Genomic DNA, 13711 nt, shown 5'->3' with positions numbered 1-13711 from the left:
GTGAAAAATTGGTGAAGAATTAAAATAAAATAAGGTAAGATAGTATGAAATAGTGAAAATGAGGTGATAAATGGTGTAGAAATTTCTTAGGTATTTATAGGAAAACAATTAGAATTTTATTTTATTTTTTAAAAAAATTCGTTTGAAAAAAAAAATTTCAAACCCAACAGTAACCTGATGCTAGCTAGCATGGGTTTGACCTGGTGCAACAGGCTAGCTGGCTAGCTCTGACAGCCTGCTGGCCTAGTGGATGAATTATGGCCTGGTGGGACCCAAGTCGAAAATATCGTTTGTTAAAAAAAATAAAATAAGTACAAAAAAAAAAGAACGTTAATGCTTTTGTCTAGAAAATAAAAGATAAAAGATAAAAAATAGAAATTATATATTAAATTTTTTCTTTTTGTAAATAACGACACATTTGCTAAAGTGAAAAAGTTTTAAATAGGCCCCTGGATCTCTCTCTGAATAGCCTGAATGTCCGACTGTGTGTGCTGGGCATCCTGCTAACCGGCAGGCAATAGAGTCCGTCGATATGCGCAAGCAAGCGTAGCGAATCACATAGATAAGCCCCTACCTGCCAGCGCGCGGATAGATAGGGCGAGCGAAGCGCGAAGAGGATGGATGTCTGAGCAAAAGGATTAGACGTCCCCCCCATGCTACGGTTCCCTGCGGTCCGTCGCGAAGTGCAAAGCCCCGGTCTTTGACAACCGTCGTAAGGACAACAAAACCTATACTTATGTGTGTTCGACACTATAACTATAGGCGGGACCAGTTGTAGGATGAGCGTCGAGTGGCGTTCTAAATACAAAGGTTAGTGAAAGGTTGCTAGATTTCTCGCTACAAGTTAGTTTTGTTAGTTTAATTTAGTTAACCGCAAACCTTCATTAGCTAAGTTGTATATAAACTGGATTGTTTAATTAACAGCTAATATTTGGTCACAAGACGAATTGCATGTGCAGATTGTACTTCTTTTACTCACAAACTTGGTACTCAATTTTCAGTTAAGGACATATTTATTTTTATGTTTATGAGATTCATATTCTCAACACGCCCTTTCACATATGACGAGGTAGGAAGTGATTTGCATCTCACTGCCTTCTCATATGCAGTTTGGGTAGGAAGTGATTCACCTTTCCAGGGTTGTTTCCTAATTAGATGTGGATTTTGTACAAGTTTCGGCAGCAGATAAAAACGTTTCATATTTTCCTAGTTTTATAAGGATTATATCCACTTACTTGAAGTCCAATATTTCCTAACCACACAAAGAAAACTACCTATAAAATATCACCCACTCCCTCAGTTGGGTGTCATTTGCAACGGCATACTGTTGAATTCTTCTACAATCTCTCCCTCGAGTGGAAGAACACAAAGAAGAGGAAGGAGCAAGATGGAGGAGTCAAGTGATCTCAAATACTTTGACGGCACGAAAAGTGATTACGATATACGCATGGAGAAGTATGATTATTTGGTTGTGGCGAGTTGGTTTCTGGTCGAGGAAGAACAAATGATGGAGAGGATCCGTAATTCTTTGAAAAAATAGAATTCCAAACCATGTGTGACGAGGATGATGATGCTACTGATTCAGAGCATTCGGAATGTAAGCAGCGGAAGGCAATGGTGAAGAAGAACAAGATCAAGAAAGGCAAGGGAGGCTCGACGAAGACGGCGAAGAAGAAGAAGAGAAATGCTCTGAACAATGGCTCGGACCATTGGTTATGCAACTCATGTAATTATGATTACCGGGGATAAGGGAATTCGAACTTGAAACTCAATAATTAAAAATCATAGTGACTTGTTTTCTTATGTGTTTTGGTGTTTTAGTCCGCACAGGTTCTCTGTATTAGGTGGATTTGAATTTGCGAACTCATGCATTACTAAGGAACACTTATTCGGACAACACAGGAGTAAAAATGCGTGCGGAAATCAATTCTCTTATGAGTTAAAACTTATTCAATAGCTCTAATGAACTGAATTAAGGTGTACACCAATTAATCCAGAAAAGAACGTGTAAGTGATAACGTGGAAGATTCTGGTGGTGTTCCTACAGGAAAAGTTAGAACAGGCTTTGGTGGTATTTGCAAGGCTTCAATGCTTCCTTGCACCATTTCAATCACTCTACTCATGGAAGGCCTATCTGATGGCTTCGTCTGTATACACCACAACCCTACCAAAATCATCTTCCTGGCGAGTTTGTTTTCCTCTTCTGTCACACCATTGGTCAACCCTAAACTGCTGCCCATCTCAAGCTGCTTATAAACCCAATCAGGAAAACAAACATCACTCGTGTGGCTAGCTCGAGCATTGATCTTCTTTCTTCCTCCAACCATCTCCAGAACCATCATTCCATAACTGTAGACATCGGACTTAACTGAAACTCCTCCAAAGTTTCTACAAAACACTTCCGGAGCAATATACCCAATCGTCCCTCTTGCATCCAACATCGACATAATACTCTCCTTCTTGAGGAAAAGTTTCGAAAGCCCAAAGTCTGAAATCTTGGGGCAAAAGTTTTCATCCAAAAGAATATTATGCGGTTTTATGTCAAAATGCAAAATTCGCGTGTTGCATCCGCGGTGCAAGTACTCGAGTCCTCGAGCTATCCCAGTAACAATATCGAGTAGCTGTTCCACTTCCAATTGTGGACTACTCGTTTGCAAAGCATTTTCGTTGTAAACGTACTTTTCGAGTGATCCATTAGGCATGAACTCATATATGAGAGCTTTTTTTTGACCTTCAAAGCAATACCCTAGCAAAGTGACAACATTGACGTGGGAAGTTCTACTAATGCTTAAAACCTCGTTTATGAAGTCCTCGCCATTCCCTTTGGATGCTTTGAGAACCTTCACAGCCACAGGACTACAATCCAGCAGATTGCCTTTGTACACATCTCCATAACCTCCTTGACCTAGTTTATCTTTAAATGACTTGGTCATTTTTCGGATTTCCAAAAACTTGTACCTTTTTACTGCTAGAGGTCCATTAGCCGTTATGAAAGCCTCGAGATCTTGATCGTTGCTACTCCTGAAAATTTGCTTCCTAGCTTTAATAGAGCAAACAATAACACAGATCATGATCCCACTTCCTGCAGAAAGAGCAGCTCCTGCAGGGCACAAGATGATTAATGGTTAATAAAATGCAACAACAACAACCAAACCCTATCCCACTAAGTATGGTCAGTTGTATGAATCCTAAATCGTCACTGTGCTCAGCTTTTTATTATGAATAGAAATAGGAAAATAGGGTGATGGAGTATATTGCTTTCTCTTGCAGCATTTGTAAGAAAGAAAATAGTACACAGTAATATAGCCGCAGTAATAACAGTTGGGAGTGATTTTCGCACTCTGTTGATTTATTCATTTAAAGGGGTTGCTGATATATTACCTACAATAACCTTCCTTTTCCAATTCCATGCATTGTCTGCAAAAGCAATCAAAGAAGCAGAATTCTTAGCAATCAAATGTAAGCCTCAAACACGCATATTATCTCTGCTCTAAGCTAATCAACGCGAACTAGCATGGCTATCTACAAGCACAAATACTGAAGAAGAAATCCACACTGTGGGCAGTTTTTCTTAAAATTCAATCATAACTAAAAGGGAAAAGTTTACTACAGAAGTACCATCATCACAGGTTTTGACATGAGGTCGATCACTGCAAAAACACACGAACACACGGATTCATTGTCAATCGAATCCACAGCGCCCGCCCTCCACTAAAATGTTTTTGGTCAAAGAGAAAAATAGACACGGAACTAGTATTTTGATGATATTTAGTGAAGCATATACACCATTTTGGCACTAATGTTGACTTTTGATTTTTAAACAAGGAATGAGATTCAGAAAAATCAGTGCTAAGCACCGAAAAAATGGAAATCCTACACTTTGAGCCAAATTCAATGAAAATCCAAAGTAACCGAATAAAGACCGAAAATAAATTGAAATATACCGAAAAAAAAAGAAGCCGAAGTTACTGTAATCTAACAAACCGAAAAATACCAAATATTTTTGTTTAGCTTTAGGTAAGGGTCATTACCTATTCGAAGCGACCAAAAAATAGGGCAGAAATTTTCAATTTTGAGGTAGGCAATACAATGAGTGATGCAGCAAGCACTTCATATGTTTTGGTGGATTTGCTTGAAAGTTGTGAGCTGTGGTTGGTTGAACCGAAAGTGTAGAAAGAAGTAGGGAAATTTGAGCTCTCTTTTTTTTTTTTTGGGTTGCATGCCACAAAAGTAACATGGAGAAAGACAAGATATATGCTCGAAGATGATGGAGACGTGCACTGCATCGAAGACTTATGACATTGTCATAGTAATTGTGTTTAATAATAAAACGAGTTGGGGTGGTTAATACAAACTTAATTCTAAACCATAGTTTAAGTGGTATATACTCTTGGAAACTGAGCTCACTTAAAAGGTTCTGAAGGGCTAAACAAGGAGAAGGTCTTTGGTCTGGACATCACATGGGTGACACCGTCCGGTCAAGACACAGTGGATGGGATCAAGAGGGGGCGAAAGGGCTAGAATTCCTGGGATAGATCATGGTGAGATTTGCTATGAACGGTCGTAAAGGTGTGTTAGTCTACCAAAGTGGACCCAAGAATTCCTTATAAATAAGTAGATTTTCGTGAATCACACTAGCAAGAGGTGAGATATTCTTATATTCAGTTATATGTGAAGCACACTCACTCCCAAGATGTGAGATATCATGTACAACACCCTCGCAAAATGATATTCTTATATTCGGTTGACTATACAGCACAAGTATAAGTACAAAAAGTAAGATACCTAAATAGTTGAACATAAGAATTTCTCCTAAGATAGCCTAATTACAATGTGCTCGGTTTGACATAACGGCAATCCTGTGCCACTACACCTAAAATCTCAGTCGGAAGGCGGAGAAGTTGTATGTGGACTTATGACTCACAAGATACAAAGATTACATGTTGGTATGAAGTGTGATCTATTTGAAATCTCATAGAATTCCTTGCTAATCTCGTGGACCTTTGACTTGGACAATACTTACGTGGCATGTGTTTTCACCTACGACTGGTAGCAAACCTACTGGTTTGTCCACAAGTTTGAGATGGTGATGACCAGTCAAAGGAGCAACACTTCTGGTGTCTCTGTCCACTCAGGGGGGGTTTATCTCATTGGGATTAAGATGAAATAAGAAGCCTTAATGACCCAAGTTTTCGGTAATTAAGTTCTGGGGTTGAAACTAATTGCACATTCCATCACAATGTGAGAGCAGTAGAACTTAGTTACAACTACTTTACAACACCAGCTAATAGCAAATGACCTAGAAGATATTTTAACTTACTCTAAGTTTATTTAAATTATAGGGAGGCAATTCAAACTTGACTGTAAAAAGATGTGACACTATTTGTAATGGTTATATAAAAATTCATCTAAATTATGGGAAAGAGATTCGAATTTTAGTGCGGATGATGAAACACATTATTCTAACCAACTTGACTTAACTCAAATGTGTAACAGTTCATAATTGAAGTTGCCTGATTTTGACTAATAATGGAAACTCCAAACTAAAAACCCAACTTTGAATCAGACTTAACCTCAATTACTATCCCTAATCTTAAATTAAACCAAGAAAACTGATCTGAAGAAATTAATGGAGAAATTAAGAAGAAATTGATACACATACCACCAGGAATCGAACATATTCGATCATAAGGTCCATCGCCGCAATAACAGACAAACGAATCAGAACTCGAGTTCGACCCACAGGTTCCATTGGATACTACACATTGCTGACAGAGCTCCCACTCCGCGTCGTAAGCCACCTGAAACCCCTGTTTCAAAACCTCTTTGAGCACACCCGTCGTCACATTCTCCAGCGGCATAGTATCCAAAGCCTCCCACATAATCGGAACTCGAATATTCAAATAACACGAGGTCCAATTTCCCATACGAATCCTCGAAAGAGAGTCGTCGACATAGTACGAAATATTGCCGTCCATACCCATTATCTTGCAAGTGAAGTTATTGAGTACGGACATGTTCCCCGGCTGGCAGCCGTAAAGCAGCGTCAGGTACCGAACAGCTGGGACGTAGGAAAACCGGTCGTAGTCCAAAGTGGTGTTGACGATGTTGTCAGTGCAGGGGGTGTCCCAGAGATCTGAGCGAGCGATTGTCATGGTGTAAACCTGTCGACTAAAGTTCAACACAAGAAAATCCTGCTCTTTAATTTTCATTACAGGGTATTGATCTTCCCGGCAGGTGAGCTCGTAGTCTTCGCGGCCGCAGTGTTGGGGGCGGCTGCTGGTGGCCCAGAAGGGGTAGGAGATGTTTTTGAGGAGGCCGCAGTCGTAGTAGCCTCGGCACTCGGTGTATCGGTGATCATCCTCGCCGAGAGCGGGGGTGGAAAGTAATATTACCGTGACCAAATTGTGGAAGATGATGAGTAAGGAGACGGGTAGTTTTAGGAGAAAGTGGGTAGGCATAGTAACTTGTTGAAGCTCAATGGGACATGGAGATTAATATAGTTTGATATTTCAGAAGACGAAATTTTTATGTTTTGAAACTGGAAATGTCTGATGCAACAGTTGAAATTCAAAGGGGTGGAATATTATTATGATATAATCTGTTTGACCATCGGAAGGGAGAAGTGGGTGGCGTTTTCGTGAGAGATGGATGCGACGACGGCTTATATAGTACATTGACTGGACTTCTGTGCGTTTCTGCCTAGGAAATTTCCAGTGAATGCAAGAGGAATGTGATATACGTAAACAACTGAAAGGGCAATGTCAGCACCCCTTTATTAAAAGGGTGCCTACATTAGTCGTAGTAGCTGCGGCACTCTGCGTATCGGAAATTGTCATCCCGTATAGGAGAGGGGACGATAATCAACAAGTTGAAGATGATGAAGTAGATGGGTAGTGTTAGGAATGGGTGATTAGGCATAATCATTCGTAATAATATATTCATAGCATGCACATTAATTATCACGTCCAAAGGTGTTTATGTGGTACTAACTCAATTACGTAACTGAGGTGGGCTTCTCGGAATTTTCACTACAATGCTTGAGAAAGAGGACCCGGTGCCTGCTGTCTTTTCGTCGTTTGACAAGTTTTGTTCAAAGATTAGAACACCTGCATACCCCAAAAAAGGGTTCATTGATATTGTTTTTTTTTTATTTTTCTGATGGTAATAGTGGTGAAATTAATCATTATACATGTTGTAATTTATTTTATGAAGTTTTGAAATGGGATTTTAACGTTCTTTAGCAAACCCATAGACACGGTAACATTGTAGATTGTTTGCTTGATTTAGAAGAAAAAGAAAAAAGAAGAGCTAATTGAAAATGTTCCTTGCTTTCTATTGAAAATTGAATGAATTGTAGCACAAAGTTGCAAAATGTTGCCTTGCATCTTATACAGAATTGTTTCTCGTATGGGATAAGTAGCGAGGAAGATGATGCTTGCCACAATGATCTTTAACAACGAAAGCTTCCGTGACCGCTGCATGGATCCTTAAACCCTCATAGCCTGGGCTTGGGATCACTCGTGCACCCAGCCTAAATTTTTTGCTCCTAATCCAGCTCGAACTCTCCGTGAACTCAACATCCCCAATTGTAGCAGACCCATCTCTCACCGTGAGCCTTACTTCTCCGGCAAGCAAGTGTCGCCTTTGGCCAATAAGCCGTCTCAAGATGTTGTTCTCAAATTCTTCTTCTGTCCAGTTGTCATCCTCTCCAGTTGGAAAGTCACCATCAAGAACAACAATTTCCACTTTGATTGGATAAGGTAGATTTGTAATTGGAACCATTTGGTCATCCACAACTAGGATTTGAAGTGGATTTTTCTCTTCATCCGCAAGCTTGCTCGCAGTGAAAACTGTGGATGAGGGGTTTTTACCGAATAATAATTGTAAGCTGCTCGATGGTTCTCGTTCGGTTTGGACACTGAGACTCCAAGCAGAAGTACAAGAATCATCGAGCAAGGGTCGGTTGGCGGTCAGCTCCCTCGCCAACAAAATATTGTTTCTATCAACATTACTACTGAACCTCCGGATCCTATTTAGTCTCGAACCACCCAAACACATAAGGAAGATGGCTGGCAGAAGGGATGATTTGATTGGATTATCAGCTTGCCGGAGAAAGTAAACGTACTGAACTGCAGAGCAAGCGCACTGAGAGATCCCGCCAACTAATCCATAAATGTCATAGAGATCACCGAAAACTGTGTTCCGAGGAGGCGGATAATAAAAGTAGGGCAGCATTAGCAATCCCGACCTCCTCAATACGACTCTTTCTTTTATAGCCTTGTAAGTGAGCTCCCAGATGGTAGTAAGAAGAGCTGCAACAGCACACAGCATGCTCAGTAGCGCGTAGTGGGGTTTACTTGGGGACGAAGCCTGGTCGAAAGCAGCTGATGACATCTCTAGGCCGAGTGCAACGACTAAAAATATCCACTCCGCTGATTCTGGAATAGCCTAGATAGCCGAAGAAATTAGTATAATTAATCCATTAATAAAATGATTAATTTACGAAGGTATACAGAACCAAAATATTGTTATATATACATATTTTGAACGTTTGTTCTATAGCCAGATTAAATATATACAATCACATATATGGTTATGAGTAGTACTGTTAGGCGACAGTATGCTACCTTTATAGGCACCTCGTACACGTTGTTGTCAAGAATACTCGCAATTTTCGGCGTCAGGCTTTGCTGGTGAATTTGGAGCTCAACGGAGCTTGAAGTTGCACCATTCTCAAGTAGTTGATCTTCCTGCAGATTGTTGTCCTCTTCACGAGTATTCGGATCAAACCGTGCCCTAGTTGTTCTCTTCATTTTCACAGCTCAAAAAGCTTCTTTTCAAGACGAGAAAACATTACAAAACGAATGCATTACGGAGAAAATGGAAGAATTTACAAAAGTATAAGAGAAAGTTTCCAACATCCTTTTGCTCTTTTTTTTTTCATTCTTCAAATTATCTTATGTCTAATCCCCTGCAGTTGAAGAAGAGCCAAGGGAAGGAAATAAATACAAGAGGAAAAAAGAGGAGTTGGAGAGAACCGCGTATGCCTGAAGTAAGTTCTATCTCAATTCCTAGCCGAACGATAGTTGGCTGCAGAATTTTCAGCACCACTCCTGCTTTCACATGTCTCGTTTGTATTTGCAATTTTAATTATTTAGACACTGTACAAATCTGATTAGATAAAAATAGAAGTTGTTGCTAAATTTTCAGCAAGTTCGTTTGGATGTGCTTTTAAAATGGCTGAAAACGTTTTTTTGGTGAATTTTTTTTTTAAATCAATCCTTAGTAAAATGCAAGTAAATCCTGAAAAATCACTTAAAGTTCTTTTGAAATTCAAAAACATTTTCTTTAAAAGCGTTTTCAATTATTTTAAAAGTACATCCAAACGAGTCATACGTATAATCTCTTTTACTGTCTGAATTATGCACTTCTTTTTACATAACTTTTACATCTTTACGCGTATGACATATTTGTTTTTTTCATAAAAAATGTGAAAAATGCGCAGAATCAATTTTCTTTCATCTCAAATATCAACGCAAAAAATTACGAACTGGTGGCCCAATAGTTAATGGTGGATCATAAAGTTTTCTTTAAAATAAAAATTAGAGGTTTTCGGTTCAAAACTTACTGTTAGTATGGAATCCAGACTTGTGGCAAGAGGTTTGAGTCTTTCTGACTCTTAAAAAAAATAGATAACCGTGACTTGTCATCCATCATTCTTCTTAAAAAAAAAACAAAAAAATATCAACGCAAAACGAAAAGTCTTGGTCTCCCTTGTTAATTTCAGGGGTCCATTCGACACAAACAAACAAAAAATTATTGTTACAAATTAAATATAAATAAAGGAAAACTAATGATTATGATTTGAAAACTTTGAGTTTTAACTATAAGGACAAAATAAATATTAAAATGAATAGTATCAGGATTAATATTTTAGTCCAAAAATATAATTTTTTTATTAAAATGAATGGTACCGCAAACTTTTCGTTAAAATTCTATATAAATAATCTAGCCTGCTATCGAACATTGGATTCTTTAATCTTTTGATTAAATAATTGGCTATCCACAAGACGACAAGAGACATGTTGCCTCCTCAAATTTCATTTTCTATGACTTTAAGAAAATTGTTATGAGACGAAATTTTTAAAATGAATTAACAAACTAAATAAAATATCATTAATAAAAAAATAAGTACCTTAATTAAACACTTGTAATAGCCCAATCATCAACATCATCTAATTTATAAAATTTAACTTAGAAATTTGGCCTTCTTAGTATTACCTTAACTTTCGTATTACACAAAAAAATTTGTGGGGAAGATAAGTATTACTACTCATTAAAGGTTTTCAGTGAAGACTTTTCATGTAGTGATGTTGTTTGATTCTAGAAGCTCTCTGGTGGGTTAGCTAGTTTTCTATTTTTTATTTTTTTAAGTTTAACGCACTCGGTGGTTGGCAGTGAGTTAACTTTAGCATTCCCTCCCAAGTCTATGATGTCTGTAGCTTTTCAGAGGTGGGAGCTATGTAAAACTTCAATAGAGTTCACATTACTTTTTGTAATGAGAAAATGACACTAAACAAGTTTCACAAGAAGAATCAATTATAATATGATAAGTAAAAATAACGAGGTTTTTCTTTTTCAATAGTTCTTAAAATATTTTTATATTAAAAAGTTATTATGCACATATTTTTTAGTACACATCGAAAGTACACATTGAAGTTATTAGAACAAAAACGTTAAATTATTTAACTTCATTGGAATCTAATAGATTTTATTCATATGTGTAGCTCTACTTTTACTTTTGATGTTCATTAGAGAAAATTCAGTTTATTTTATTTCTAATTTACTAAAAGGTTAAGCTGTATTTTTTTTTCCATTTATTATTACTTTTTGGGCCGATGAAGCTAAAAGACAGCCCAAAACACAACGGGACTACATAAGGAGCAGCCCAAAAGTGACTGCAATAGTGAGAAGTAACGGTCCATAGCTCATAATTTTAATTATTAGTTGCTTAAATTATTAGTTTTTATGAGGAAAGGAACGTAACCCCAAATCATAATTTTAATTAACGTTTTTGCTTAAATTATTAGTTGTTAGGAGGAAAGGAACGTAACTCCAAATCATAATTTTAATTATGTGGATACTAGTCAGTTGTTCATTTTGGAAAATAATTTCAAGCACATCTTTACATTTAGGACCTTTAATTATAATAAAATGGATGAGAGTCAAAGAACAATGTTGATGGTATGAATTTTACATTGGGAAAAAAATGAATTTTGTATGTGCTTATAAGTAGAGCTACTCCTCATATTGCAAATTGAGTTTATGATGGAATTTCAATTTTCTTCATGATACCAGAAAGCAAGTTGTTTCATATATTAAGTATGGGGTAGTTCGGTATGGGATCCCATACCGAAACCTTGTCTCGATTCCCAAACCAAAATTTTCGAGAATCCCAATTTCAATACCGATCCCAAACCAAATTTTCGGGAATCCCGAAATAGTTTTGGGATTTCGGGACAAATCGGGAATCCTGAAATGGTTTTGGGCTTTTGAGATTTTGGACTAAAATTCGACATACTATGCTTTTGGGCTAAAATTCAATATTTTATATTGAAAATATGACATATAGCCAGGCTACCAATCTACCAATCTGTGCACAAATCTGCCAATCTGCCAATCTGTGCACAATAGCATCTGCCTATTCAATTTCTACTATGTGAAAGTATACATTTCACATGTATACATGTATAGCCATCCAGTAGTTTACAATTAAAGAGTCATATGGTATGAGAAACAAAAACAAAATTACAAAACTTGATTTGCTATCAGACATTAAAGCAAGACCATGTATCTAAGATTCTATAGCCAAAACAAAAATACGGAAATCCAATTCTCATAAAATTTCTTAGTGGTCAAGTAACAAAAAGAATTGGTAGCTTTACCTGTAGCTGCACTATTTGTATGCTTCCTTGATATCAAATTTGGCACAATCCTACCAAGTCCAGTGGAAAGTACCTAATTGACACACAGACCAACTTAAATCTTGATCACATCGATAATAAGAAATCACACTTTTGCAGTATCTGAACCTTTTAGATACAACACCATGGAAACAAATTGCGAGCCGCATAAAGAGAGTGATGGCTTTCTAAATCCAATATGACATTGGGATTTGGCAAAGTACTCATCCACATTCTCTTTTCTAAATCCAAATCCTTTGATATAAAAGAACACATAGATTTTGTCTTGAAAGAGTTATATGAGATCAAACGTGAAGATGCTAGCATCCAACAAAGTCAAAGTAGCGCAGTGTGTTTAAAAATTAGGAATATAACTAGAGAACTGAAGTAAATCTATATAAGAAAAGCTTAATTAGTTCTTCTACGAAAAACAGTAAAGTGGGAACTTACTTGCGGCAGATCATCTTTTCCTGGTTGTACTTCCTAGCCAATGCCATGAGAGACGGCACAATAATCCCACCACGAAGCCTCAAAACCAAATGCAAAGTTGATTATGAGAAAAATCAGATCAAAATAAACTTTCAACCAACAAAACATAAATAAACAGCAAGCACCGATGCATAGTTATTAACACACAAAAAAAAAAAAAAATTGCCAACAGCATGAATAAATTAGGCCATCAGTGGGTCCATAACCGGCCTTGAGCCCTTCAACTATCACTACTGTCAATTGGGCACTAAATTTTGGATGAGTGACAAAAATTTGATTTCAAAACACTAAATTAATTACCTAATTTGGGGTGAGAGTGAGACTCGAACTCTATGCTGGATCGAGAGTTCTGTCTGTGAGAGAAAATCACCCAAGAGAGAGATCGAGAGAGAGAGAGAGAGAGCGGTGGCATGGCGGTGGCTAGGTGGTGATTCGTGAAGGAAGGCTGGAGAGTCAAACACGATTCAAAGCTAGGCTGGCGTGAAGGAAGGCTGTGTGGTGAAGGAAGGCTGGCGGTGGCTGCGCTTCAAGTTCGATTCAAGCTCGATGGAATCAATGGAATGGAAGTGAAATGGGAGATCCGACCTAAAAACAAATGAACGGCATAGATTAAATCCAAAACAATGAACTGTTTGAAATAATTCTCTTATAATTAAAAAGTAATATCTATATATGTATATATAATATTTATTTTCGGTTCGGTATGGGAATACCAAAAAAATGGAGATGCAAAACCGAATCCCATACCAAAAATTTCGGGAATTTTGGTTTGGGATCGGGATTTTTTCGGTTTGGTTTGGGGCTTTTGGGATTTTTTTTCCAGCCTTAATATTATGTCCAACGGTTTCACGTTATCTAATTCATATCTACTATGTTTTAGGCTTGAAAATTCATCTCACGTGAGGGTTAAGAATATAAATATCTTACTTAGACTTTTTTTTTTTTTAGTACATTGATATTTTTACATTAAGGGGAGGGAGAGTTTGGCAAAGTCGGTATCGAATTCGCCATCTACGAGATTTGAATCTAAGACCTCTCACTTCCAAGTGGAGAGGAATACCACTAGACTGTAGTACTAAGTGACAATATCTTACTTAGACTATTAGACATGAAGAAAGTTGAAATTCCGTCATAAAACTAATTGGCAATATGGAGAATAATCCAATTACTTATAAACACATACAAGGTCTTTTTTTTTTATGTGAGATTCATATTCTTAACACGTCATTTCATGTGTGATATTTGAGAAGCACTAT

At 37.4% G+C, this 13711-nt stretch overlaps 2 protein-coding genes across 2 annotated transcripts; both read right to left on the bottom strand.

The window, feature by feature from the left end:
* Positions 1–1200: 1200 nt before the first annotated feature.
* LOC137709910 (LEAF RUST 10 DISEASE-RESISTANCE LOCUS RECEPTOR-LIKE PROTEIN KINASE-like 2.1) lies at positions 1201–6666 on the bottom strand. The gene is made up of 3 exons (XM_068448890.1): positions 5663–6666; positions 3382–3417; positions 1201–3100 (listed from the first exon to the last, which is right to left on the bottom strand). Exons 1-3 carry the CDS (start codon positions 6459–6461, stop codon positions 1989–1991), a joined length of 1947 nt encoding a protein of 648 aa, XP_068304991.1. The 5' UTR covers positions 6462–6666; the 3' UTR covers positions 1201–1988.
* A 596-nt stretch (positions 6667–7262) lies between these two features.
* On the bottom strand, positions 7263–8950 carry LOC137709718 (calmodulin-binding protein 60 F-like). Its single transcript, XM_068448699.1, has 2 exons — positions 8631–8950; positions 7263–8451 (listed from the first exon to the last, which is right to left on the bottom strand). Exons 1-2 carry the CDS (start codon positions 8814–8816, stop codon positions 7390–7392), a joined length of 1248 nt encoding a protein of 415 aa, XP_068304800.1. The 5' UTR covers positions 8817–8950; the 3' UTR covers positions 7263–7389.
* Positions 8951–13711: the final 4761 nt, after the last annotated feature.

Source organism: Pyrus communis, chromosome 12 (genome assembly GCF_963583255.1).
Source record: "Pyrus communis chromosome 12, drPyrComm1.1, whole genome shotgun sequence".
NCBI classification, from domain to species: Eukaryota; Viridiplantae; Streptophyta; class Magnoliopsida; order Rosales; family Rosaceae; genus Pyrus; species Pyrus communis.
The sequence above is the reverse complement of the archived record's forward strand: the minus strand, read 5'-3'. Positions and strand labels throughout refer to the sequence as shown.

Excerpts from the sequence above, each read along its gene's own strand:
- LOC137709910 (XM_068448890.1), bottom strand. The coding sequence starts at position 6,461 with ATGCCTACCCACTTTCTCCTAAAACTACCCGTCTCCTTACTCATCATC. Across the intron at positions 3,418-5,662 it reads AATATGTTCGATTCCTGGTG|ACAATGCATGGAATTGGAAA; the intron begins GTATGTGTATCA and ends TTGCTTTTGCAG. Across the intron at positions 3,101-3,381 it reads GAAAAGGAAGGTTATTGTAG|GAGCTGCTCTTTCTGCAGGA; the intron begins GTAATATATCAG and ends TGTGCCCTGCAG.
- LOC137709718 (XM_068448699.1), bottom strand. The coding sequence starts at position 8,816 with ATGAAGAGAACAACTAGGGCACGGTTTGATCCGAATACTCGTGAAGAG. Across the intron at positions 8,452-8,630 it reads TGTACGAGGTGCCTATAAAG|GCTATTCCAGAATCAGCGGA; the intron begins GTAGCATACTGT and ends TCGGCTATCTAG.